The 27703-nt window shown below is 38.2% G+C and overlaps 1 protein-coding gene across 2 annotated transcripts in view; it reads left to right on the top strand.

Annotated features, from left to right (window-relative positions):
- The window catches only part of GDA (guanine deaminase), an 88180-nt gene that overhangs the window by 25298 nt on the left and 35179 nt on the right, over positions 1 to 27703 (top strand). For both annotated transcript variants that reach the window (XM_076008630.1, XM_012770900.2), the window contains exons 2-4: positions 15765 to 15853; positions 19611 to 19782; positions 27530 to 27617. In XM_076008630.1, coding sequence (XP_075864745.1) covers positions 15765 to 15853; positions 19611 to 19782; positions 27530 to 27617 — 349 coding nt within the window. The remainder of the gene's footprint in view (positions 1 to 15764; positions 15854 to 19610; positions 19783 to 27529; positions 27618 to 27703) is intronic.

Below are 27703 nucleotides of genomic sequence, written 5' to 3'. Positions count from 1 at the left end.
GTTGCTTGCATCCTTTTGTCCAGGACCCTGCCCCATCTTCACAGCCAGGAGTGCAGCATCTTAAGTGGTCACGTTGCCTCTCTTCTGTGTTGTGTCAAATCTCCCTCCAACTCCCTCTTCTAAGGAAACTTGTGATTGCATTTAGGGCCCATCTGCTAATCCTGGATAATCTTCCCAATCAAGATCTTTAATTTAGCCAAATCTGCAAAATCTTTTTTGCCTTATAAGGTGAAATTCATAGGTTCCTGGCTTCTGTAGTTCTATTCTTTTGTCCTCATTCTCTCATTCAGAGATTTCATGTTTAGATATATATCCTCAAAAGTTTCCTGCAAACCTGGTGTGCCGCTGAGTTGTGTGGGTCCTTTCTCCACATGGCTTCCCTGGGACACTTCTTTTCTTCCCTCTCTGCTCCTCTCTATACTGGCTAAGGTTAATCTTTTCAGATAGACCATTCCAGTGGTCAGCTAAGGGTTCTCCCTGCCTCTGAGCTTTCTTCCCAACTTATCTTACAACCAGTGCTCCATTAATTTTCATGTGTGACTCTTGTTTAAAAACTTAGAGAATAAATTCTAAACTCCTTAGTGTGACATGGCAAGGTTCTCAAGTCTAGGCCCTATAACAAATTCATTTCTTTATTCACCAGATGTTCATTAGGATTTCTCATGTATTAAGACTGTGAACCGGTGGTGCATGCCTGTAGTCCCAGCTACTCAGGAGGCTGAGGCAGGAGGACTGCTTGAGCCCAGGAGTTTGAGGTTGCTGTGAGCTAGGCTGACACCAGGGCACTCTAGCCCTGGCAACAGAGCCAGACTTTGTCTCAAAATAAAAATAAAAATAAAAAAGACTGTGCCAGGCACTAAGCATATGACAGTGGGTAAAAATAGGCATCTCCACCCTTGTGAATTTTGCTGTCTAATGGGAAAGACATATATGAATAAAATAATAGTTGTGAACAAATGTGAAATTATAAAATTACAACTACAAGAAGACAACAGCTCAGGCTTATATAAGGCCTGCCATGTGTCCATACCATTCTAATAATCTTACATATATTATCTCCTTTAATTTTCACAGCATGTTCATAACTATTATTCCCTCTGTATAGATGAGAAAATAGGCACGTAGAGTATAAATGACTTGCCCAAATTTACACAGCTTGAAAGGATTTAAGTGAGGCAGCCTGGTTCCAGATTTTGTGTATGAAACCCCTGTCGTATTTCAACAAAGGAGAAGTGCTGGTGCTGTGAAAATCATTAATTGGGAGTGGGGGTATGTATGGGCGGTGGGGATGGGGAATTTGACCCCATCAGGAAAGGCTTCCTAAGGAGGAATAGCTGAACTGAAGTAGGGAATCTGAGTTGGCATTAATTGGACAAGAGGAAAGAAAAGGTCCATCCAGAAGGAAGGTCACCTGCCAAGGCCCTATGGTTGGGGAGCAGGGTGCTTATGGCATCTGAAATGGGACCAGTATGGAGCAGAGAGAGCAAGGAGGAGGGAGGAGTGAGGCAGGGGATTAGGGCACACTGGGATTAGGCTGGAAAAGCAGGTAGATGCCAGATCACCCGGATCCTGTAGGCCATATTGTGAACATTTTTCTTTATCCTAAAAGCAATGAGAATGCAATGGGAGTAATTCAATTTTAAGACGTAGGAGTCCATGGAGGTTTTATGCAAGGGGATGAGAGAAAGAGGTCAAAATTTCTGGAGAGTGCCTTGAGTTGCTATGATCTCATTCTCTCGAACAGGGAACCCCTGGAAAGTGAGTAGGCTTGAGAATAAAATCATGCACTCTGATTTGGACATGTTGATTTTGAAGTGACTTCTGAGAAATAGAAATGAAATATCAAGGAAAATGTCAAATATATGGATCTGGAGTTCAGAGATAAAATCTGGGCTGCACCTTTACATTTGTGTGCCACATTGACAGAAATGATTCCTTATAAAGAGTAGAAGGAAGGGCCCAGCCTTTGTGTTTTGCAACTGAAAGGTCAACAAGCCTGATCCTGTTGAAGGACTTGTCTCCTGCTAAAGAGAATTGTAAGTCTTATTTGTGAGTCTGCATGAATCTTTTGTAGCAGATTTGAATGTAGGGTGAAAAGCAAGCAGAGTGGGAGGAATTAATTTTAGATTCCTTCTCTACTTTCTACTTTTACAACAGAACACCATTGGATAATCGTTTATCCTTCAATGATAAAACTAGTTTTGGGAAATTGTGGTTTGATTCTATTAAAAGGAAACTGGCAAAAACCAAACCAAAACAAAAAAACCCACACAAACCAAAAAACCCCCCCAAAACCCAAAAGCTTTGTGAGCAGACATCTTAAGACCACAATGCAATCTTAGTGTCCAGGTTAAAATGATTGCATTTGTTAGATATTGCTGCATGACAAATTATCCCACATCTTAGGGGTTTAAAACAACAATAGAAGTTTATTAACCTCACGGTTTCTGTGGTCAGGGTTCTGGAGCAGGTTAGCTGAGTGTCTCAGGCTCAGGATCTCTCAAAAGTCTCAGTCAAGATGCCTGCTAGGGCTGCAGTCATCGGAAGGCTCAACTGGGGCTGTAGGAGCCACTTCCAAGGTTCAAGTTCATTTGCATGATTGCAATCTGATGCTGGCTATTGGCAGGCATCCTTGGTTTCTCCCCAAAAGCACTCTGTCAGGGCTGCTAGAGTGTCCTTACCATGTGGCTAGAGGCTGCTCCTAGAACAGCAATCCAAGAGTGAAACAGGCAGGTAGAAGCCATCCTTTTTATGAGCTTGCCTGAGAAGTCCCCTAGTGTGGCGAATGCTTCATTCCAAGCATTGGGCCCACCCCAAGGGCGAGGGAGGGAACTAGCCTCCACCTTTCGAAGGGAGGAATAGCCAAGAATTTGTGGACACTTTTTGAACCACCACATGGATGTATAAAATCTGAGCTATGGATGGGTCCTCCCCTCTCACCCTGTGTAGGAATTAATTTTTTCTACAACATCACTGACAGATGGTCATTCAGCCTCTGCTTGCCACTTCCAACTACGAGAAGTTCACTATGTTGTGAGTCAGCAAATTCCATTTATATCCAGTTTGAACTGTTAGAAGCTTCTCTTCATGAAATTGGAAGCTCTATTGCTGGATATTCCATTATTATTATTTGAGACAGAGTCTCACTCTATTGCCCAGGGCTAGAGTGCCATGGTTTCAGCCTAGCTCCCAGCAACCTCAAACTCCTGGGCTCAAGCAATTCTTCTGCCTCTAGGCTGCTGAGTAGCTGGGACTACAGGTGCGCACTACCACACCCAGCTAAATTTTCTACTTTTAGTAAAGATGGGGTCTTGCTGTTGCTCAGGCTTATCCTGAACTCCTGACCTTCAGCGATCTTCCTGCCTGGGCCTCCCCAAGTGCTAGAATTCCAGGCATGAGCCACTGCACCTGGCCTATATTTGATTATTGAAGTTAGTTCTGCAGCTCTAGAATGGCATTTTTACATGATGGCTTTCCCAATATTTACAACTACGGCAATTGTTTTTTTTTTGAGACAGAGTCTCACTTTGTTGCCTAGGCTAGAGTGAGTGCCGTGGTGTCAGCCTTGCTCACAGCAACCTCAAACTCCTGGGCTCCAGTGATCCTACTGCCTCAGTCTCCTGAGTAGCTGGGACTACAGGCATGCGCCACCATGCCCGGCTAATTTTTTGTATATATATTTTTAGTTGGTCAATTAATTTCTTTCTTTTTTGATAGAGACGGGGTCTCGCTCAAGCTGGTTTCGAACTCCTGACCTTGCGCAGTCCGCCCACCTCGGCCTCCCATAGTGCTAGGACTACAGGCGTGAGCCACCTCACCCAGCCTAAGGATTGTTTTAGTATGTTACCAACTGTCTATTAAAAAAAAAAAAAAAGAAACTGATTATGACCTCATTTGAGATTGTTGGCACTGGAGTACTATTCGGTGTCATTCTGTTTCCATATTGCCTCCACTCCTCCTCTGGTTTTCCTTCTTGGTCATTTGGATATTCCTCAGATCACCAATGTGCACATTTTATATGATACAGATTTTGATATTTTTTAAAAAATAACACTTGTTATGAGTAATTTGTTCTTGTGCATATATTTTTCTTATGATCTTTGTGCATTTTTTTTTTAGAAGTGATTCTTCTTTTTTAATTAACTCATTAGCTAGAAGAAAGAACAGTTCTAATGTCTGTGTAAGGGGTAATGAATAGACACAATGAACTGTTGGTTGTCTCTGAAGCCCCCTGAATGCCCTCCCCATCCCATTCCTTTCTCTTTCCACTATTATCTTAATTTTATGTTTATCATGCCCTTACTTTTCCTTATACTTTAACTTTTCATATTAGTATTCCTAAACAATATACTGCTTAGTTTTTCAGGCAAAAATTTTTATTTTTAAATCATTGCAAAATTACAAAAAAAGTTACAAGAATGTGAAATAACTCAGATAGCCTCCATCCAGATTCCCCAGTGTTAATATTTTACAAAATGTGCGTTCTTATTCTTCCCTACTTTCTCTAGATATGTACACATGCGTGTGCACACACACACATTCTTATATTTTCCTGAACTTAGAGTAAGTTATAAGCATGCTGTTCCGGTCTAAATACTTTAGTGTGTACTTTTTGAAAAATAAGGACACTGTCTTACACAATTGTGTACAATTGTCTAAGTCAAGAAATTAACATAGGTGTAATTCTACGTAATCTGTAGACCCATTCAAACTTTTCCCACTGGCCCCATAATGCCCTTGGTAGCTATTTTCCCTCTTCTGGTTCAGAATCCATTCCAGAACCATAATCTGTGTTTACTTATCACATTTCTTTAGTTGTCTTCCATCTGGAACAGGTCCTTAGTCTTTGTCTTTTATGTCCTGGATGATTTTCAAGAATATAGAACAGTTTTTTTTTGTTTTAGACTGTTCCTCAATATGGGTTTGTCTGATGTTGCCTCCTGATTAGATTTAGGTTATGCATTTTGGGCAGGAACATCACAGAAATGATGCTGTGTTCTCAGTGCATCATATCAGGAGGCACATGATGTTGATTTGTGCCATTATTGGTGATATTAACCTTGGTCACTTGGTTAAAGTGATGTTTGCTAGGTTTCTCCTCTGCAAAGTTACTATTTTTCTCAGCACAATAAATTTTGTGGGGAAATACTTTGATAATTATATAAATATCCTTTCTTTCAACAAATTTTCACCCACTAGTTTTCCTTTCATTGATGATTTTTGCATGAATCATTTATTATGATGATAGTTGCCAGATGCTCATTCTCTAATTCTATCATTTCTTCCACATATATTTGGTGGTATTCTACTGTAAAAAAGAAAAAACTCTCCCTTCTCACTCATTCATTCATTTATCAGTGTAGACTTATGGATTCTTATTTTATTAATTGGGTTTTCATCTGGTACTATCATTATTTATTTATTTATTTATTTATTTTTATTTTTATTTTTTGAGACAGAGTCTCACTTTTGTTGCCCAGGCTAGAGTGAGTGCCGTGGCGTCAGCCTAGCTCACAGCAACCTCAAACTCCTGGGCTCAAGCGATCCTCCTGCCTCAGCCTCCCAAGTAGCTGGGACTACAGGCATGTACCACCATGCCCGGCTAATTTTTTGTATATATATTTTTAGTTGGTCAATTAATTTCTTTCTATTTTTAGTAGAGATGGGGTCTCGCTCAGGATGGTTTCGAACTCCCAACCTCGAGCAATCCGCCCGCCTCGGCCTCCCAGAGTGCTAGGATTACAGGTGTGAGCCACCGCGCCCGGCCAATCATTATTTATTTTGATGCTCAAATTGGCTCAGATTAGGCTAGTGAGAGTTTGATCAAGGTGGCTCTGTGTCCTTTTGACCACTTTCCAGTTATATTTTTAGCACTTCCTTACTTTTGACACAAAATTATGATTCAGATTAATCTTGTAATTTTTTTTTTTTTGGTCCCAGCCCAGGAATAAGCCTAGAGTCACCCGGTTCTTTCTGGTGGAGAATGGTATTTAGAAGCCAAGATTTGAGCACTTGGGGTGCTGATTGCAACAGGGTTTCATCATTTCTAGATCCTCTCAGCAGATAGAACTAGAGGGCATATGTGTGTGTATGCATATGTGTGTCTATACATGTAAATTATCCCTGTATGTAATCAATCTCTGATGGCTGCCTTCTCAGCCACAGCCCTCTCCAGCCTCCTTAACTCTCCACACTTCCAGCCCCAGTTTCCCTGACCCTATTAACCTTCTCAGCCTTGACTGCAATTTAGCTCCAACTGCCTTCACATTCCCGGCTCCACCAGGCCTCCCTGCCTGGGCCATATTAAGGGAAAGAAAGGAAAAGAAAAGGTACCAAAAAAAAATTTTTTTTTTTTTTTTTTTTTTTTTTTTTAGACAGAGTCTCACTTTGTTGCCCAGGCTAGAGTAAGTGCCGTGGCATCAGCCTAGCTCACAGCAACCTCAAACTCCTGGGCTCAAGCAATACTCCTGCCTCAGCCTCCCGAGTAGCTGGGACTATAGGCATGTGCCACCATGCCCGGCTAATTTTTTCTATATATATTAGTTGGCCAATTAACTCTATTTATAGTAGAGACGGGGGTCTCGCTCTTGCTCAGGTTGGTTTCGAACTCCTGACCTTGAGCAATCCGCCCGCCTCGGCCTCCCAGAGTGCTAGGATTACAGGCATGAGCCACTGTGCCTGGCCCAAAAAATATTTTATAAAGGAAAAAAAAAATGAAGGGGAGGGCTGTTGGTTTTATTTATTTGTATATGAAAAGCTGTTTGTAAAAATATATAGCATAGTGTTTAATAGCCCTCAGTGTGCAAGAAGACTGTGATTCAACTATGAGATTTAATACTTATCAGCTGTGTAATTTGGGGCAAGGTACTTAACATCTCCATGCCTCAGTTATCTCATTTGTAAAATGGGGCTACTCATAGTACCTCATAGGGTTCTTGAGAGGTTTAAACAAGTTAACGCATGTAATGTATGTAGGACAGTGTCTGGCACACAGCAAGTACACTTAAGTATTTTTATTATTATCAGATAGCCCATCATTTTAGAATATATTACTTTATTTTTCTAATAAAAAGTTGTTAAATACAAGTGACTCATTAGTGGTATCTTCTGTAGAGATCAGAAGAATTACTAAAGTTACTATTTTTTCCTACCATGGAAATTATTTTCTTTATTCAAGTTTAACTGTCTACATCTTATGCTACTTTGCAACATAGGCATTATGCTAAATTATTGTTACAAATCTTGATTCTATACAGTTCTTTTTCTTTCTTTCTTTCTTTCTTTCTTTCTTTCTTTCTTTCTTTCTTTCTTTCTTTCTTTCTTCTTTCTTTCTCTCTCCTTCCTTCCTTCCTTCCTTCCTTCCTTCCTTCCTTCCTTCCTTCCTTCCTTCCTTCCTTCTTTCTTTTCTTTTTTTCTTTTCTTTTCTTTTCTTTTCTTTTCTTTTCTTTTCTTTTCTTTTCTTTTCTTTTCTTTTCTTTTCTTTTCTTTTCTTTTCTTTTCTTTTCTTTTCTTTTCTTTTCTTTTCTTTTCTTTTCTTTTCTTTTCTTTTCTTTTCTTTTCTTTTCTTTTCTTTTCTTTTCTTTTCTTTTCTTTTCTTTTCTTTTCTTTTCTTTTCTTTTCTTTTCTTTTCTTTTCTTTTCTTTTCTTTTCTTTTCTTTTCTTTTCTTTTCTTTTCTTTTCTTTTCTTTTCTTTTCTTTTCTTTTCTTTTCTTTTCTTTTCTTTTCTTTTCTTTTCTTTTCTTTTCTTTTCTTTTCTTTTCTTTTCTTTTCTTTTCTTTTCTTTTCTTTTCTTTTCTTTTCTTTTCTTTTCTTTTCTTTTCTTTTCTTTTCTTTTCTTTTCTTTTCTTTCTACAGAGTCTCTCTTTGTTGCCTGAGCTAGAGTACCGTGGTGTCAGCCTAGCTCACAGCAACTTCAAACTCTTCGGCTCAAGTGATCCTCCTGCTTCAGCCTCCTGAGTAGTTGGCATTACAGGAGCGCACCACCACACCCAGCTAATTTTTTGTTTCTATTTTTAGTTGCCCGGCTAATTTTTTATATATATATTTTTTTAGTAGAGATTGGGGGATGGGGGGTCTTGCTCTTGCTCAGGATGGTCTCCAACTCCTGACCTCAAGCAATCCTACTGCTTGGCCTCCCAGAGTGCTAGGATTACAGGCCTGAGCCACCGCACCTGGTCACAACTATCTTTTTAAATTAGATTTCTTTAGAGCAGTTTTAAGTTCATGGCAAAATTAACAGAAAGGGTCAGAGATTTCCCATTTATCCCCATTCTCCACATATGCACAGCCTCCCTCATTATCAATCTCCCCTTCCATAGTGTGGTATATTTGCTACAATGAGTCTACATTGACACATCATTAGCAACCAAAGTCCATAGTTTACATTAGGATTCACTCTTGGTGTTGTACAGTCTATGATTTGGACAAATGTATAATGATATGTAGCCACCATTGTAGTATCATACAGAGCATTTTTACAACCCTAAAATTTTTATTACCTCTGCTCTGCCTATTTATCCCCCTCAACCTCTAACAACCAGTGATATTTTTTATTGTCTCCATAGTTTTGCCTTTTGTAGAATGTCATATAGTTGGGATCATACAGTATGTAGCATTTTATTTATTTATTTATTTATTTATTTTTTGAGACAGAGTCTCACTCTGTTGCCTGGGCTAGAGTGCTGTGTCATCAGCCTAGCTCACAGCAACCTCGAACTCCTGGGCTCAAGCAATCCTACTGCCTCAACCTCCCAAGTAGCTAAGACTACAGGCATGTGCCACCATGCCCAGCTAATTTTTTCTATATATTTTTAGTTGTCCAATTAATTTCTTTCTATTTTTAGTAGAGACGGCGTCTCCCTCTTGCTAAGGCTGGTTTCGAACTCCTGACCTTGAGTGATCTTCCTGCCTCGGCCTCCCAGAGTGCTAGGATTACAGGTGTGAGCCACCATGCCCGGCCAGTATCTAGCATTTTCAGATTGGTTTCTTTCACTTAGTAATATGCATTTAAGTTTTCTCTATGTATTTTTGTGGTTTGATAGCTTGTTTCTCTTTAGTGCTGAATAATATTCCATTTTCTGGAAATACCATAGTTTGTTTATCCATTTACCTACTGAAGGGTATCTTGGTTGCTTCCTAAAATTACTTTTTTTTAATCTATCAAGAAGTGTTTGTTTTCCACAGCAAAATGGGGCTTTGTAAGCTACCAGAACCTATATTTTTCCAAGAGCATTTGGGCCATGGAGTTTTAAGAAATTGTTAAATGTTATTACCAATCGAAAACCAATCATAGAGGTATGATGGAAATGCTAGTGTAAGCCACTGGGAAGATTTTCAAGTTATACAATTTTAATTTACATGCATCTTTTTAGGAGTCTGCATCAGAGAGTGGCAACTATACCCCACAGGTCCAATCCAGCTCACTGCCTGATTTTATATGGTCTGGGAGCTAAGTATGGTTTTTAAATGGTTGAAAAAAAAATTGAAGAAGAAGAAGAAGAGGAAGGAGAATTTGTAACAAGTGAAACTTACATAAAATGCAAATTTCCATTTCTGTAAATAAAATTGTATTGGAATATAGCCACTATCCTTTGCTTATATATTGTTTATGGTCATTTTTGTACTTCAATGACAGTTTCAAGTAGTATAATAGAGACAATATGGCCCACAAAGCCTAAAATATTGGCTATCTGACCCTTCAGAGAAACTTTGCCGAGGCTTGGTTTATATTGTAATACTAGAGAAGCAATCATAGAAGTCTGGAAGAATCTCTGGGAAGATGAGTTTAGTCGAGCAGATACTTCTGGCTTACTGCATACCTTGGGCAATTCACATAACCTGGTCTCCTCATCTGTAAAATGAGAGTATTAGACCCAAAGGTCAAAGTCCCTCACGTCTGTCTTTGGTATGTTTGTGACGTTCTTCACTCCATTCTTCCCTTCCGTTGTAGGCTGACAGTCGGTTTTTTTCTTTTTCTTTTCATTTGGTTAAAGCAGCCTCACTTCTTCTTTCTTTTCCATTAATCTATTTGACATGAACTGAGCTACTATGGCAATTTTCATCTCTGTTCAAAAGCTTCGGAAATCTTGAGACTTCATATTTTTATCTGATTTTATCTCTCATCACAGTAATTTAAGAGTGGATTTTGTGTGACGGGTTGAGATATGTTACCTAATTTTGTTGGATGGTTGAGTTATTTTGCAATGGCCCAAAGAGCAGTTTACTCTGTTCCATAGCAACAAGCTTCTTGCCCACATTTTCCATCTGGTATTTGAAGCCTGTATCTTGTAGAGATTTGTTTCATTAGCTGACAGTCATCACTTATCTGCTTTTGGCTTTAGTATTCCTGACAGTCTCATTATTGCTCATCCTAATTCAACCCAGTTTCAAATAAGAAAGCTCTTGCAGTTGTTTGCATAACAGGAGGGATTCAATTTCCTTATCTGGAAAACAAGGGATTAGATGAAAAGGTCCTTACCAGCTGGAGCTATCTATATTTTTATGATTTTATGAAACTTGTTTTTAATAACTTGTATACGTGCTTGACAGCTCACCTAGGCTGTGGCCTGTGCAGAGGAAGACCTGAGGGCCATGACACTCGCTCACTAGATGGTGACCGAGTGAATAAGTGAATACATGGCCGCATAAACCCAGGCAACCTTGGGATGAAAAAGCCATTGCCCCATGAAGAAAACATCAATCATATTTTGTAATTTTGCCACATCCTTTTTCCAAAATATTTTTAGAGATTTCTTAAAAATAAATCCCTACCTGAGAAACAAGGAGAGTAGGGGGAAAAAGGAACAAAGAAAAAGAGAAAGAAAATCAATCTCAAGGCTGAACCATGACCTATAACGGCTGGCTACCTCCTTGATCTCATTTCCTACTGCTTTTTTTTTTTTTTTTTTTCTAGTCCTTGTACTATTGTCTGCACCAGCCTCTCTGCTGTTTCAAAACGTGCCAAGCACATTCCCATCTCTGGGCCCTTGTGCCAGGTGCGCCCTCTGCTTGGAATGCTCTTCCCTGAATGTCCAAGTGGTTCACTCCCTCCCTTTATGCAAACCTGCACTCCAAACATCTCTCAGAGAAACCATCATACCCCAGAAAAGGCAAAATCAATTTTTATATTGATTTCCTATTGAAATGATAATCTTTTATATATGTTGTATTAAAAAATATATTATAAAATTAATTCTACCTATTCCTTTTTTATACTTTTAGCGTTGGTATTAGAAAACTTAAAATTATACTTGTGGTTTTCATTTGTGATGGCCATTATATTTTTATTAGGATTGTTCTGAACCATGAGCTTTCCTAAATGGTTAAGAAAACTTCCTTAGTTTCTCCTGGAGATACCGGTCCTTGCAGTTTTTCTCTCTCTCCAGAATAAACTTTGATGATTTTACATTTGACTCAGAAAACATTTATTTCAAGTGTATTTTCAAATGGGTGAATATAGTGCTTTACAAATATTATTTTCATTTGTTTATGGAGGTTACAGTAGATCAGCTTTGAGATGTATTGAGAAATTCTGTTTTAATAGTTTTGATTAATTATGTCTAATGTTTATTGATTCCTCTTTTCTAATGTTTGTTGATTCTAATAGATTTATAGAATCAAAAGGTATGTTGAGGAATAAAAAAGTCAATATTTTCTTTTCAGTTCTGCAAATTATTTTTCCTGAGGTGGTTGCCTTCTAATTATTTAGATATAGATATACTTTATCCATCAGGGTTTTTTTCAATATTTCATATTCAAGAAAATATTTTTTCTCATGATAATGCATTTAAAAATAAAACAGGTATTTCCTGGATATAAATTTTATCCTTTCATGTCCTGTCTTTGCAATCCATTTTTTTTTCCAAAGTATTATGTGGGTACAAATGTTTTTGATCACACGGATCACTTTGGTAATGATTGAGTCAGGCTTAAAAGTGTACCCATCACTGAGATAGTGTTCATTGCAGCCGTTAGGTGGGTTTTAGCCCATCCCCTTCTCCTCCACCCTGCTTGATTTTCATTGAGGTTTACTGCCCTCAATGCATATGTTTGCTCATTAGTTAGTTCCAATTAAATAGTTAGTACATATGGTATTTGTTTTTCCATTCTTTAGATACTTCACTTAGGATAATGGTCTCCAATTTCATCCATATTGTTATGAAAGGCATTAAGTCATCCTTCTTCATGGCTGAGTAGTGTTCCTTGGTATATATATACCACATTTTGTTAATCCACTCATGAATTGATGGGGATTTGGATTGATTACACATCTTTGCAGTTGTATATTGTACTGCAGTAAACATTTGAGCGCAGTTATGTTTTTGATGAAATAACTTCTTTTTCTTTGGGTAAATACCCAGTATTGGGATTACTGGATCAAATAAGTGGTAGGTTGATTTTTAGTTCTTTGAGGAATCTCCATACTGTTTTCCATAGAGGTTGCATCAATACTAATTTTCAGCCTCACCAACAGTGTATAAGCATTCCTTTCTCTCTGCATTCACACCAGCACCTATGGTTTTTGGACTTTTTAATAAAAGCCATTCTGACTAGGGTAAGGTGATATCTCATTGTGGTTTTAATTTGCATTTAATTTCCCTGCTGATTAGTGACATTGAGCATTTTTCATACGTTTATTGGCCATTTGTCTATCTCCTTTTGAGAAGCTTCTGTTCATATCTTTGGCCCACTTTTTAATGGGGTTGTTTGATTTTTTTTTTTCCTTGCTGATTTGCTTGAATTCTTTGTAGATTCTGGTTACTAGTCCTTTATCGGATGTATAGCTTCAAAATATTTTCTCCCATTCTGTAGGTTGTCTGTTTGCTCTGTTAATTATTTCCTTGGATGTACAGAACCTTTTTAATTTCGTTAAGTCCCATTTATTTATTTTTGTTGTTGCTGTGCATGCTATTGGGGTCTTCTTCATAAATTCTTTGCCTAGGCTGATATCTAGTAGAAGAGGTTTTTCAACAGTTTCTTCTAGAATTCTTATGGTTTCATGTCTTACATTTAAGTCTTTTATTCATTCTGAATTAACTTTTGTGAGTGGTAAGAGATATATGGATTCTGTTTTTATTCTTCTGCATGTAGCTAACCAGTTGTCCCAGCACCATTTATTGAATAGGGATTCTCTTCCCCAGTGTATGTTGTTGTCTGCTTTGTCAAAGATCAGTTTGCTGTATGTGGATGGTTTTATGTCTGGGTTTTCTGTTCTGTTCCATTGTTCTGTCTCTATTTTTGTGCCATACCCGTGCTGTTTTGGTTATAGTGGCCTTGTAGTATAGTTTGAAGTCTGATAATATGATGCCTACCAGTTTGTTTCTTTTGCTTAAGATTGCTTTGGCTATTCGAGCTCTTTTCTGGTTCTAAACGAAGCATAGAATTATTTTTTCTGTACCTGTGAAATATGATGTTGGTATTTTGATGGGGATTGCATTGAATCTGTAAATCACTTTGGGTAGTATGGGTATTTTAACCATGTTAATTTTGCTGATCTACAAGCATGATATATTTTTCCATTTGTTTGTATCATTGGTGATTTCTTTCTTCTATTCTGTAGTTCTCGTTGTAGAGATCTTGCACCTTAGATATCTTAGTATATTTCTAGGTATTTTATTTTCTTTGTAGCTATTGTGGATGGCATTGAGTCTTTGATTTGACTCTCAGCTTGATTGTCATTGGTATATAGAAATGCTACTGATTTGTATACACTGATTTTTTTTTGGGGGGGGGAGAGTCTTGCTCTGTTGCCCAGCTAGAGTGCTATGACATCCGCCTAGCTCACAGCAACCTCAAACTCCTGGGCTCAAGCAATCCTCCTGCTTCAGCCTCCCAAGTAGCTGGGACTATAGGCACGTGCTACCGTGCCCAGCTAATTTTTCTGTTTTTAGTAGAGACAGGGTCTCGCTGTTGCTCAGGCTGGTCTCTAACTCCTGACTTCGATCAATTCTACCACTTTGGCCTCCCAAAGTGCTAGGATTACAGGTGTGAGCCACTGTGCCCAGCCTGTGTACATTGATTTTGTAACCCGAGACTTTGCTGAATTTATCAGTTCCAGGAGTCTCTTGGTGGAATCTTTGGGGTTTGCTAGATATAAGATCATATCATCTACAGAAAATGATAGTTTGATCTCCTCTTTTCCAATTTGGATACCCTTAATTTCTTTCTGTTGCCTGATTGGTCTGGCTAGGACTTCCAGCACTATGTTGAATAGAAATGGTGACAGTGGGCATCCGTGTCTTGTTCTAGTTCTTAGTGGCAATGTTTTCAACTTTTTCCCATTCAGTATGATGCTGGCTGTGGGTTTGTCATATATGGCTTTTATAATTTTGAGATATGTTTCTTCTATGCCTCGTTTGTTGAGGGTTTTCGTCATGAAAGGGTGCTGAATTTTGTCAAATGCTTTTGCTACATCTATTGAGATGATCAAATGATCTTTGTTTTTAAATCTGTTTATGTAATGAATCACATTTACTGATTTACATATATTGAACCATCCTTGCATTCCTAGGATGAAGTCCACTTGGTCATGGTTGAGTTATTTTTTTTGATGTGCTGTTGAATTTAGTTAGTATTTTATTGAAAATTTTTACACTTTTTTTTTAAGAGACAGGGTCTTGCTCCGTTGCCCAGGCTGGAGTGCAGTGGGACAATCATAGCTCACTGTAACCTTGAACTCCTAAGCTCATGTGATCCTCCTGCCTCAGCTTCCCAAGTAGCTGGAACTACAGGTGCCTGCCATTACACCCAGCTAATTTTTAAAAGTTTTGTAGAGAGAAGTTCTCACTACCTGTTCAGGTTGGTCTCTAACTCCTAGTCTCAAGCGATCCTGCTGCCTCAGTCTCCCAAAGCCCTGGGATTACAGGTGTGAGTCACAGTGCTCCACCTATAATCCATTTATACAGAAAAAACAGTCACATTGTACTTAAGTAACAATCAATAGATATAATTCACTTGGCATTTAACATGTTCCAGGGATATGCTAACTTCTTCACCAGAATTACCATATTTGGTCCTCACAGTAGCTCTGTGAAATATGTACTGGTATTATCCCTAGTTTGCAAATTGGGAAACCAGATCAAGATGGATTTAAGAGACTCATTCAGGTTCTCAGCGGTCACTCACAGATTTCAGATCTCACAAGCCTAACTGGAGAGGTCTCTCTCTTATCTACCTCACTATCATATCTCTTACACATGGTACTAGAAATATATAGCAGACCACTTTACAACATATACCTAGCATCAGAACATCAACAGAGCTCATACTAAGACTCAAATGAAAAGCAATTATTATGTGCAGTTATATTTAGTGTTAGTAAATTGCCCCATGATATTACTATACTTGCACTCTGGACTTGGGTTTCCCATAATAGCCAAACAAAAATCTAAAATCTTTTATTCATGTGAAGTAAAGTATACTTTCTATAAACAGTTGTTTCCTTTAATAATTTTCAGGGGTGGGGGAGAAAGAGATGCCAATTAGCCATTTTTAATACCTTATATCTTCAAATTAGAATTTTTGAAGTTTCACTTATATCTACATTATGACAGAAAAAGAGAAATTACACACAGTTTACTTCTTTAGATTATCAAAGGCAAACCTCTACCTTCTTTGCCTCGAAACTCAACCCCATTTGGTATCAAATATCTTTTAAGATTAACTCAGCTACAGTATAGTCTATTTTATAAAGATTTGGATATTTAAGAAAAACAAATGACTATGGTTCATTAATGTGTCATTCTTTTCTTTTCTTTCTTTTAAAGATAGTGTTTTTAGAAGAAGCATCTCAACATGAAAAACTGGCCAAAGAATGGAGCTTCAAGCCATGTGAAATAAGAGAACTCAGCCACCAGTAAGTCATCATCAACTTCTTCTGTTTTCTTGGATGCCACTAACTAGGCTCAAGTTACAGGAAACCTGCCTTGAGAGACAGACATGTTTTTTAAAAAAATTTAATTAGCTATTACTTTTAAGGGAGAAAGTGGGAAAGAGAAATGTAAACAGGAAGCTGAAAGCTGGAAGCTTTGAGAACTAGAGGCTGCCATCATCATTCATTTCTTCAGCAAATATTCATTGAGCCTTCTGTGTGCAGTACTGGGATCTGGAGGTGAAAAAGATCTTCAAGGTCCTTCTTGTCCTCACAGGGTTTATGGCCCAGGGGGAACATGGGGCACACTGCCAGTAAACAAGCAGACAGATACATAAACATGACGGCAGTAGATTGTGATAGGTTCTGTGAAGAAAGTTAGTGAGCAGAGGAAGGGTATGATAGAGATAAACTATTGAGGAGCAGGGAGGGAGATTTTGACAATCAGTTCCTCCAACAGCTTGGTCAGAGAAGACCTATGTCCAGAGGTGAATTTGAGCTGTGCTTTTGTATTCAACTACTTTTAATGGTTTTAAATATTTTTACGAAATATGTTTTTTTATGATTGGCCCTCTGTCTTCATAACTTGGTTGATTTGTTCTTTAGACATGTGAGCTCTTTTTTTTTTTTTTTAAAGCATAAATAGTTTATCTTGTTTCAGGCCATGTTCATTCCAAGGGCAACAAAAGTGGTGCCATTTTCATTCTGAAAACATTTTCATAACTTGAGAGTTGACTTTTGGCAAATGTAGTGAGCCAAAAGGAACATTGAGCTAGGTATGAGAATACCTGGTTTGGATTTATACTCTAGAGCTTTGCAGCTCTTAGGTGTAAAGCAAACTACCGTCCTTTGAATTTATCTTGGTCATTAGGCTCATCTGTGGTCACAATCCAGAGAGATAGGATAACTACTCATAAAGTTTTGCTGCATGTACAGTTAAACTCACATCCCCTACCTCTTTCCCTTCCCCCACTGCCTTTCTATAGCTTGGAAGTATGTGGGCAATGGGCATGGAAATTCATACAGGAACTTTTGCTGTTACCTGTCTACTTGCTCTTGCTCGATTTCCATTAAGAATCTACATTGAGGAACAATGACATTTACAGTCACCTGCTTGCATGTCTTGTGATGGAGGATTAGAAGAAGGCTTGGAAGCAGATGACATGGAGGTCGGGAGGAAATGAGATGATGGGGAATTGGTTGGAGAATGGGGAGGAGGGTGAACATATCTGTGGGTCTTTGTATCCTTTTGTCTCTCCTATGAGAATTCTTTTGGAGTTTAATCCATCAAAGATTCAGATTCTGGGGGCTCTGTAAGCATAGCACACAGAGAAGTGGTAAGGTAAGAAATCATTTAAATTTGGTGGAAGGCTGAAGTCTTTGAAGAAAAATCATATATGAAATGCAAAGTAATTCTTAAGTGCACAAGTTATATGCAGTTGAATTTAAGTCATGATTAAAATACTATAGAGGATGATGTCTCTGACAGCCTTTTTAGTAGACTTGGCCCAATACCCATTGTATCTACTGGTCTATCTCAGCACAATGTGGTTTTTTAAAGAAGGAAAACTACAGCTGGAGCACTGCAGGGAGTGCTGTGGTGGGAGTGGATCAGATTGTGGCCGTGCCCCGTGGAGAGGTTTGCAGGGCCAGGACTGGGGGAGGGGAGTGAGACACTCACCTCAGGTACAATATTTAAGTCAGCCGGGAGAGCAAAATACTCAGTAATCAAGGTAAATAATACTTTAATGCAATATTTAAAAAAATAAAAATTAATACAAAATCTATGATGAGCAAAATACTAAAATTTTAAATAAAGACAGGATGTTGCTGTTTGTTTTATAATCTTGCTTTCTTAAACATAGTAGATACTTGGGAAATATTATTTGATTGAACAATTTAACTGCTTGAAGAAGCCCACCCTGCCATTCCATTTTTTGGTAGTGGAGAATGCAAAATCCCAAAGGACTGACCTGTCTTGGAGAGGTCAGTGACTGACACCTGAGATAAATTCATATTTCATCCTCCCTCTCTGCTTGTTTCCCACATTATAGGCCCATTTAGTGCTACCTTCTTACCATATGTAAAAAGTTCTTACTCTATTTCCATAGTTAGTGAATTAACAGTTCTGTCCCATGGCACATAGAATATTGAACCTATAGACGAGCTGCCGGGGTTTGAATCTCAGCTCCAAAACTGGCTAGTTAATTATTACTTTTTTTCAACCTACTTAAATTTCCTGAGCTTTAGCTTACCCTTGTGTAAATGAGGGTGATAATACTCTCATACTTGATACATTTGTTGAGAGCATTACGTCATCTTCTTCATAACTAACACATATTGATACTTTCCATTATCTAGGTACTGTTCTTACCTATACTAACTCAATCTTCACAAGAGCCCTATGATGCTACTACTATCCCCATTTTAAGTAACAGGAAACTGACTCACAGAGAGACTAAATAACATGCTGACTCTCCAACTTCTGGTTTATGGTGGGGCTTGACTTCAAATCTAAGCAGCCCAAATCTAGAATGTATGTCCTTAACCTGGCAATAAACTGCCTCCCACAGATGAGATGGTGCACGCAGGACACTGCGCCCAGTGTCTGGTACACGTGCGTATTCAGGAAACATCAGCTGCTGTCACCATCATCCCCATTATCACTACCACCATTCCTCTTGGCTCTCTTTTTAAAATAATGCACTTTGAGCTACTCGTGGCCTTACTTGTCTCACACTTGGGTGGTACTTACACCTTTGATTTGATAGCACAAGGTATTCCTTGTGATGTCAAGTTTCAAGTTCCTTATGTGACGTAACATTTACTCAAAGTGATGGTGGTGGTGGTGCGTGCCATGTTTTAGTGAATATCTGGATGAGGTTGAACACTTACTAGTGGCTGGTGAACTGCATCAGCTCTTTAGAAAAGCTTTAAGTGTCTGTTAGCATCAGGCTGCCTCAATTCTGTGGCTCTGAAAACTTTAAAAACATCTTTCCGTGACTTTCCATTGTAAGAATTAATAGAAATATGCGTCTTAGTTGGTGGATCGGGATGGCAGCAGGAGTGATCAGGAGCATCCTGAGCATGGTTGCCATAGCAACGCAACTCCCTCTTCACTTAACCATTTACACCACTGCCCATTTGTGCTCCTGTGCGTGTTTCTAACCAGCTTGCTCTTGCTGCTTTATTTCAGAACTTAGTCTCTACACCACATGGGAAAGGACTAGATGTCTTGCAGTCAGCCAAGATCAAAATGACCCACAGAGTCTAAAATTGCGGCCACTCTGTTTTTCATCCCAGTTACCCTTAGTGACTTGCGTGCGCATTCCTTACCATGCCTCTAGAAGTTTTGAAGACCCTCTCTCCCACCTTTGCTCTCTGTTCTACAACCACCAGCTGTGAGAACAAAGTCACAGGATTAAATCATAGCTTCCCTCCTTTCTTGTGCTACGACTGCTTTGTTTCTGCTCTGTGCTGGGGCTTTTTCCTTCCTCCGTAATCACTGGTTAACCCCAAACCAGCCGTCCTGACTTAGGAGCTATCTCTCTCTAAGCAGAAAGCTTCATTTTTATTTCTTAACCTCTGAAAAATAGAAGAATTTACAGTTGTCTGATTGTATCAGCTATAAACCCGTGTGGAGTGAACAATGAAATTCATTCTCAAGAGAAAATGTGATTGAAACACACAGAAAATGACTGGAGGTATCATTAAATACTTTCCCTCTCCTTTTATTTTCCAGTGAGTTCTTCATGCCTGGACTGGTCGATACGCACATCCATGCTCCTCAGTATTACTTTGCTGGAAGTAATGTAGACCTGCCACTTTTGGAGTGGCTGACCAAATACACATTTCCCGTAGAACAGAGATTCCAGAGCACCGACTTTGCTGAAGAAGTGTATACTAGAGTTGTCGTAAGTATCCTGTGTGTGGCGTTATGTTTGGTCATCTATGGAAGGATCTGCTTCCTGGGAGGGCAGATTTAAACGATAAAGCATAGCCAGTTAAGGGTAAGACGGACCTTAGAGACTTTTCAAAGTTTCTTCACAGCCCAGTGAGTTTGTGACCACCTTACCTACACAACTAGTTCAGTGACAAAGAGAGAATTCGAATCCAAGTTCCCAAATACCCAATCTGGTGAGCTCCATATTACTGTCTTTTATTTCTTGTGTTTTACTGTACCAGATCTGGGTTTAGTGCGATGTGTGTTCCGTATTCCTGCCAACCCCTAATACTGTTCTGAGGACCATATGGAATGAATAGCTGCGTGACCTTTGGAAAATTCTGTGACTCACTTTCCCCATCTGTAAAAAACAGAGCTCATGATAGTACCTAATTCACAGGATTCTTATGAGAATTAAGTTAATATTTGTGAGGTTCTTAGAATAGTGCCTGGCACATGGTAAGAGATCTATGTGTTTGCTTTAAAAAATACCCAAGGAAATTTAAAATTAAAACTCTAAATTACCATTAGAAGGATATCACATTATTCTGGTAGCTTTGCAAGGAGGGAAAATAGGATGGTTCTATATTGCAGGGTATGTGAAAATGTGACATGAGCATTAATACCACTAGAGGGAACTCTGGGGCTAGTTCAGTCATTGAACAGTGGCTGGAGTGTGTTCTGACAACATATTGAAGGCTCTGAAAATGTCCTTCCTTCTATTCTTTCAAGAAAATCAGTTCCCTTCTTTCTACTCCAACCCCATGCCCATAACCAGTATCCACTAACTAGGAATAGCTTTTGCAGGAAAGAAGTTAAAGCTACAAATACCTTTTTATCTGACTACTACTTCATGTGGTTCAGCACACCTGGTGTTCAACTCCTAAATTTTTGTTAGACTCATTGGTGGTTTTGTTGGGTCCATCGTTGTTAACTATATAGAGGTGACAGTATAACAAGCCTTCCACAGTGACTGGCCTAGCCATCCTGCCATATGCACCTGTTTCTTTGGTCTTGCATTATTCTAGACTTAAAGAGTAAAATCAAGTACTAACATTTATACACTTGCCTAGCATAATTATAAATTCAGTGCAATTGTGGCTCTTACATATTTAGCATGCATCCACATGACACCCGAAAAACTGAGAAGGACTCAAAGCTGTGTATGAAGTTGCTGGTGCATTGTGTTAATGAATTGTGTTAACCACACCAAATCTTTATTTATATCTCATATTGTTCTAAAAAGGGTTTGAGATATCTTAAAATTGCATAGTACACAACAAAAGAAAATGAGTCATGAAATCACAGCAAAGAAAAAAATAGGGGAGGAAAAATAAAATAAAACCAAGAAGTCAGTGGTATGCTGTGGGGTCAATGAACTTTTAGAGCTTGCCACCAATTTGGCTTTAAATTTCTAGAACCTGACCCAGAGAGGGAAATCTGTTATCAAATTTATACTATTTGATAAAACAATAACACATTTGTTAAGGTAAAGTATAGGTATGTATTCCTTGTACTGAAACTTGAGAAAATTAATAGTGATATTCCTTAATGTAGAAAGATGCTATGTTGTCAAAATATATATTGTAAAGATGCTATAGTATCAGCAAGTCCAGATAGACCAGTGCATTATGTTTACAGAGATAGAGAATCAAGGACTATATATCCTTTAGGCGATATTACATAAACATAAGCATGATATTACACATACATTTTTTTTGCATTGGAGATTTATTTAAGTATTTGATGTCAATGAGTACAAAATAGGTTTTATTCTGCTGTGCTGTAGGAAATACATCCTACATTTCTGGTCATGAGCAGGCACACAGACTTTTACAGTTGGGCGAGCCAAAGGTGTGGTTAGCATCTGTTTAAGAAAGTAGAGATTTGTTAGCTAGAACCTATTACTGGGCTGAAGGGTTCCTATGGCAATGCAAAGGGGTGTGGAGGAAGTACTCATGAGTAGAACTAAGATTTTTTTGGGTTTTTAAAAATTTTCTTTCCCAGAAAACAGTCATAGAACTACTTCAAGAAATGTGTACCATAGATTATAGCAGTGATAATTTAATCTGCAAATAATTTAAAGTATATATTAGCAAGCACCTCTTGAGATTATTAGGGAAAAAGAATCCTCAGTAAACCAAACCTAGAGTATTTCCCTTTAAGCATTGCAAACTGGAAGAGAGATTGTACTTTCAAATGGGACTGAGATGAATGACAATAACAAAAAAAACCTAGAACCTTTAGGAATCTGCCTAAATTATGATCAAAGAATATGAGGGTAAGATCCTTGGTAAATGTGACAAAACAAAAATTGGTTGCAAATATTCTCCTTAACAATACAATAAATATACTTATTCACAGCCTCTGGCTCAGGCCTGGCACCGAAAAATGGGCCCGAGTCAGGGACTGTGTGGTACCTCTATTGTCTTCATTGCTAACTAGCCTCAATTTTCCATTTTGATTTCCTCTTCAAGCCAAGATTGTAGAAAAGTGCTTGAAGTTTTGAAAATTTAGGAAAATTTAGATTATGTGTCTATTTTAACTTTTAGTTTTAGTTTGGTTAGTGAATATAACGTGTCATTTTCCTAGGGAATAGTTGAGATTTATTTTATAACCTAATAAAAGGTTTTTTATGGTTCTGCAAAATTTTTAAAACACTGTGTTTCCTCTGTTGATATGACATATTTTATATATTTATGAGATAAAGTTGTTAAAAGTGTTAAACAAATATTGTATTATTTTACTCTACATTCTCCCATGCGATGAGACAATAGTTCTTACATTCTCTTCCTTTCTTCCTTCATCCCCACCCACTTGACAATGTCCTATGTTATGTCACATCTGAGATTTTAGTTCAACTTTAATTTTTTTTGTCATCTATACTAAATTTAAAATAAGTTTTAACTTTTAAATTTAAGTTTTTTTGAGACAGAGTCTCACTCTGTTGCCCAGGCTAGAGTGCTGTGGCGTCAGCCTAGCTCACAGCAACCTCGAACTCCCGGGCTCAAGCAATCCTCCTGCCTCAGCCTCCCAGGTAGCTGGGACTACAAGCATGCGCCACCATGCCCTGCTAATATATATATATATATAATAATGTATGTATGTATTTTTTTTTTTTTAGTTGTCCAGCTAATTTCTTTCTGTTTTTTTTTTTTTTAGTAGAGACAGTGTCTTGCTCTTGCTCAGGTTGATCTCGAACTCCTGAGTTCAAATGATCTGCCCACCTTGGCCTCCCAGAGTGTTAGGATTACAGGCATGAACTACCATGCCCGGCCTAAATTTAACTTTTAACATTTATTTTAATTTAATTCTGGGTTGCTATTTGTTAACATCTGCATTTAATTTAACAATTAGCTTTACTTTTTCTTTTGCTACTTGGATTCCTGTCATCCTTTTGGATTCCCTTCTCAAATTGTTGGGATATAGATTTTGATATTCCTTTCCAATCAGGTGGGTAATAAACATACCAAATCCTTGAATTATCAAAAATGGTTTTCCGTTTTTCTTAGTCTTGAACAATGCCTTAGCTATAGAGAGAATTCTATTTGAAATTATTTGCCTACCAGCATCTAATGTGCTGATGTCAGTCTAGTTCTCATTCCTTGCTAGCAAATTTGCCGGCCTTTAGGATATTTTTCCTCATTTTTGATGTTCTGAAATTTAAATTGTTGCTTTTCCAATTCGTTCCCTTTAATACATAGTTTTTTCAATATGAGAACTTCTGTCTTCTGGGCTAGGATTTCTGTTCTTTCTGTCTCTCTCTTAGTAGTAACATATTCTTCACTCCAATCTACTCTTTCCTTTGATAACTCCTACTGGAAAAATGTTGAAATTTCTGGATCTACTTCCATATCTCTGAACTTTTCTTTCTTACTACATTCTTAGAGAATGTCATGTCTTAATTTTGCAAATCATTAATTCACACTTACTGTTATAACAATAACCTGTTCTTCTTTCAAGGATAAAATGTTCTATTTATCTAGGAATGCTAATTGTAGTTCATTTTGTGTCTCTTGCTGTTTTAATAATTCTGCTTCCTCAGGTGAACACTAAGCACACAATAGCACCCAGACATTTTTCTAGTTATTGGAGATTAAATTTCATACCTATGTCATGGTACTAGCTTTTCACCTGGATTTGTAATGCTGATGGTGAGCTCATTTTTGTCTGTAATTGACAAGTTCTAAACATCCTCTACCGGCAGCCAGATATATTTTGTTTCATGTAAAAAATGCCTTAATATTTGAAAAGATTGATATAAAAAAATCCAGATTTTCAAATTCTTTTGATCTTTGGGACTAACTGACATCACTGGGCTCTCATTAGCTTTTTTTAAACAATTGGGTAAAGTTGAAGTAGAGGTTGCTGTCTAAGGTAGGGCATGTTCTTCCCTATTATCTTAACTCCAAACTATTTTAATCCTGCAGACATTTCAGCTTCTGACCTCTGTTCTAGTCAAGAAAGCCCTCTTATTTCACAGAGGAGCAAATTGATGTTAAGAAAGTAAAGTGACTTTTTTTTTTTTATTATTTCAGTGTATTACACGGGTACAAAAGTTTAGGTTACATACATTGCCTTTGCTCCACCCAAGTCAGAGCTACAAGCCTGTCCATCCCTCCCACACCCATTAGGTGTGAATATACCCATCTCCCCACCCCCACCTGCCTGACACCCAATGAACATTACACATATGTGTACCATATGTGTACATAAGTGTTGTCAATACCAGTTTGCTGGTGAGTACGTGTGGTGCTTGTTTTTCCATTCTTGTGATGCTTCACTTAGTAGAATGGGCTCCAGCTCCATCCAGGATAATACAAGAGGTGCTAGATCACCATTGTTTTCCGTGGCTGAGTAGTACTCCATGGTAAACATATACCACATTTTATTAATCCACTCGTGTATTGATGGACACTTGAGTTGTTTCCACATCTTTGCAATTGTGAATTGTTAAAGGGACTTTCTTAAGGTCACACAGCCAATAATACACAAAAAGCAAGGAAGAATCCTAGACTGGAGGGTGTTCCTCTGTACTTTAAAAAGCTTCTGCTAAGCATAGACTTCAAAGTACTCAAATTAACCAGTCCTTTTCCCAAGTGCTTAGGCAGGTTAGGCTATACCTGTTCCATTTTCTTTCTTGGAGATCTTCTTACCTCCTACCATTCTCTTGTTTCTCTGTGATTGGGATTCTCTCTGGCACTACTGTAATCTGGGCATTCCTTTTGCCTCTTTCCTATATTTAATCCTGAATCCCTGGACCCAGGAATTCCTTTTCTTTGCATTCTCTTGTATTGCTAAAACCCATTTTCTAGAAGCTTCTTAACAGTTTATGCAGGGTAAAATTTTTAGGTCTTTGAATATCTCTTATGTCTCTATTCTACTTTCACACTTGATTGGCAATTTACCAGGGTATAAAATTCTGCATTAAAAATAACTCCTCCAGAATTTGGAGGCATTGTTCTGCTTCCACCATTGTTGATGAGAAACCCAGTGCCATTGTCAGTCCTGTCCTTTATCTATGACTAATTTTCTTTTTTTCTGGACGCTTTCAGCATGTTTACTTTGGACTTAATAGCTCACAATTATATGCCTTACTCTGGGCTCTTTTTTATTCACTGTGCTGAGAATTCAATGAAAATTTTCAGTTTGGAGAGACTAATACTATTTTTCAGATAATTTTGTTCCTTCCCTCCATTTACTTAAAAACATTCATTTAGAACTCTTATTCTAAATGTTAGAGCTCCTAGATTGAGTCTAATTTTCTTATCTTTTTACCCCTGATTTCTTTTTTTCCCTGAGAGGTTCTCTTCTAAGTTACCTGACAACCCTTCCGAATTGGCTTCCAAATTTCATTTATAATATTTTTACTTTGGGAGAATTCTTATTCTCTGATTGTCATAGCATTTTGTTCTTGTTTTGTAGATGCATTAGTGTCTTTTATTTCTTTGAGGATGTTAATCATAGTGGGTTTTTTTAAAAAAAGCTTTTCCCCAACCTTATAGGTTACCTGTTTTCTCTAAGATTTTTTTTTTCAGATTCTTTCTCTCTCCTCATATTTTTGATACTAGCTTTCCTCTATGGCCTGTTGAACCTCAGACATACATTCAGACTTCAGTGTGATGCTCTGAGATGCCGACTGAAGTTCTGAGTGGAGGTAGCACTTGTTGACCAGTGAACGTCATTACGGAGTGAAGTGTGAAGGTGATAAACAGCCCTTTCAGTTGTGGCCCCCCAATGCCACTGTGAGGACATCTTTCTTCTAGAGCCACTTTTTCTCCAGAATAGGATCCTTTAATCCCTTGGCAGGAGTGGGAGGATTAGTACAAGTGGCTTTCTTGGAGGAAGATGATCTTGGAGGTCAGCCAGATTTTCACTAAAACTTCGTTACCTCGTCCTTTTGGGCTATGCCCCCTAAATACTCTCCAATTTCTTTCTTTCTTTTTCCCTTTTCCCTGTTCCCTTTTCCTCCTTTCCTTTCCTTTCCTTTCCTTTCCTTTCCTTTCCTTTCCTTTCCTTTCCTTTCCTTTCCTTTCCTTTCCTTTCCTTTCCTTTCCTTTCCTTTCCTTTCCTTTCCTTTCCTTTCCTTTCCTTTCCTTTCCTTTCCTTTCCTTTCCTTGTTCCCTTCTTCCTTCTTCCTTCTTCCTTTTCCCTTTCCTTTCCTTCTTGACAGAGTCTTACTATGTTGCCCTGGCTAGAGTGTCCGTGGCATCAGCCTAGCTCACAGCAACCCCCTACTCCTGGGCTCAAGCGATCCTCCTGCCTCAGTCTCCCGAGTAGCTGGAAATACAGGCACGCACCACCATGCCTGGCTAATTTTTTCTATATGTATTTTTAGTTGGCCAATTGGTTTCTTTCTATTTTTAGTAGAGACGGGGTCTTGCTGTTGCTCAGGCTGGTCTCAAACTCCTGACTTTGAGTGATCCTCCTGCCTCGGCCTCCCAGAGTGCTAGGATTACAGGCATGAACCACCGCACCCGGCCAATACTCTCCAATTTCTACAAAGAGTAAATTTCTCCTATGAGGAACAGGTTAGGGGTGGTTGGCTGATTTCAGTAGGAAGGAGAAGGGTTTTGCCAGGGTTTAATCATCTGTACTTGGACTTTCAGCCAATTCCCTGCTAATGCCCATATACTTCTCTCCCTCTTCCCAAGTTGCTTCCAGGTCCTCATCCATGTTTTTTTTTTGTCTTTCAAGAAGATGTTGAAATATTTCTTCTGCTCCTGTCGCCTCTCATGTTCTTTCTGTGGATTAATAGATTTTTGTATTCCTTACTGTTATGTTTGTCAGTGGTGACTTGCTGAGGTAAGAAGATGGATACGTGTGGTCAATCACCCAGGTTGAACTATGTAATAGAAGTCTGGCTGAATGTTTTTTACTCTCTAATAGATAGGAAAATCTTATTTATGCACTCCCAGATGAAATAACATTTGGATATCCTTAATCCTAAGAAATAAGGAATTAGTGTCACATTTTATCAATTCTGAAACACATAACTGTTTGAACCTAGGAAATCAAAAGTATCAACTTCTTCTCCAGCTAACACTTTTGGGATATAAATACTTTTGCCATTTACTTAACTATATTCCATATCAAGATGGCATACCTTTAAATAAAAGCATTTTAAATTTAAAAGCTAGAATTCTATTTTTCTCTCAATATGCCATGTGACTTTTTCTGGGCACATGCAATTCATGGTTTTTGTGATTTATTTTTAGAGGAGAACACTAAAGAATGGAACAACCACAGCTTGTTACTTTGGAACAATTCACACTGACTCATCTCTGCTCCTTGCTGAAATTACAGGTGAGCAGATGAAAGCATGATTTATGGGTAAAGACAGCCAGACCTTGCCTTGCAAACATCTTACATGTAGTTGTGGGCAGTCTCGC

This window comes from Microcebus murinus, chromosome 12 (genome assembly GCF_040939455.1).
Source record: "Microcebus murinus isolate Inina chromosome 12, M.murinus_Inina_mat1.0, whole genome shotgun sequence".
Lineage (NCBI taxonomy): Eukaryota > Metazoa > Chordata > Mammalia > Primates > Cheirogaleidae > Microcebus > Microcebus murinus.
The sequence above is the reverse complement of the archived record's forward strand: the minus strand, read 5'-3'. Positions and strand labels throughout refer to the sequence as shown.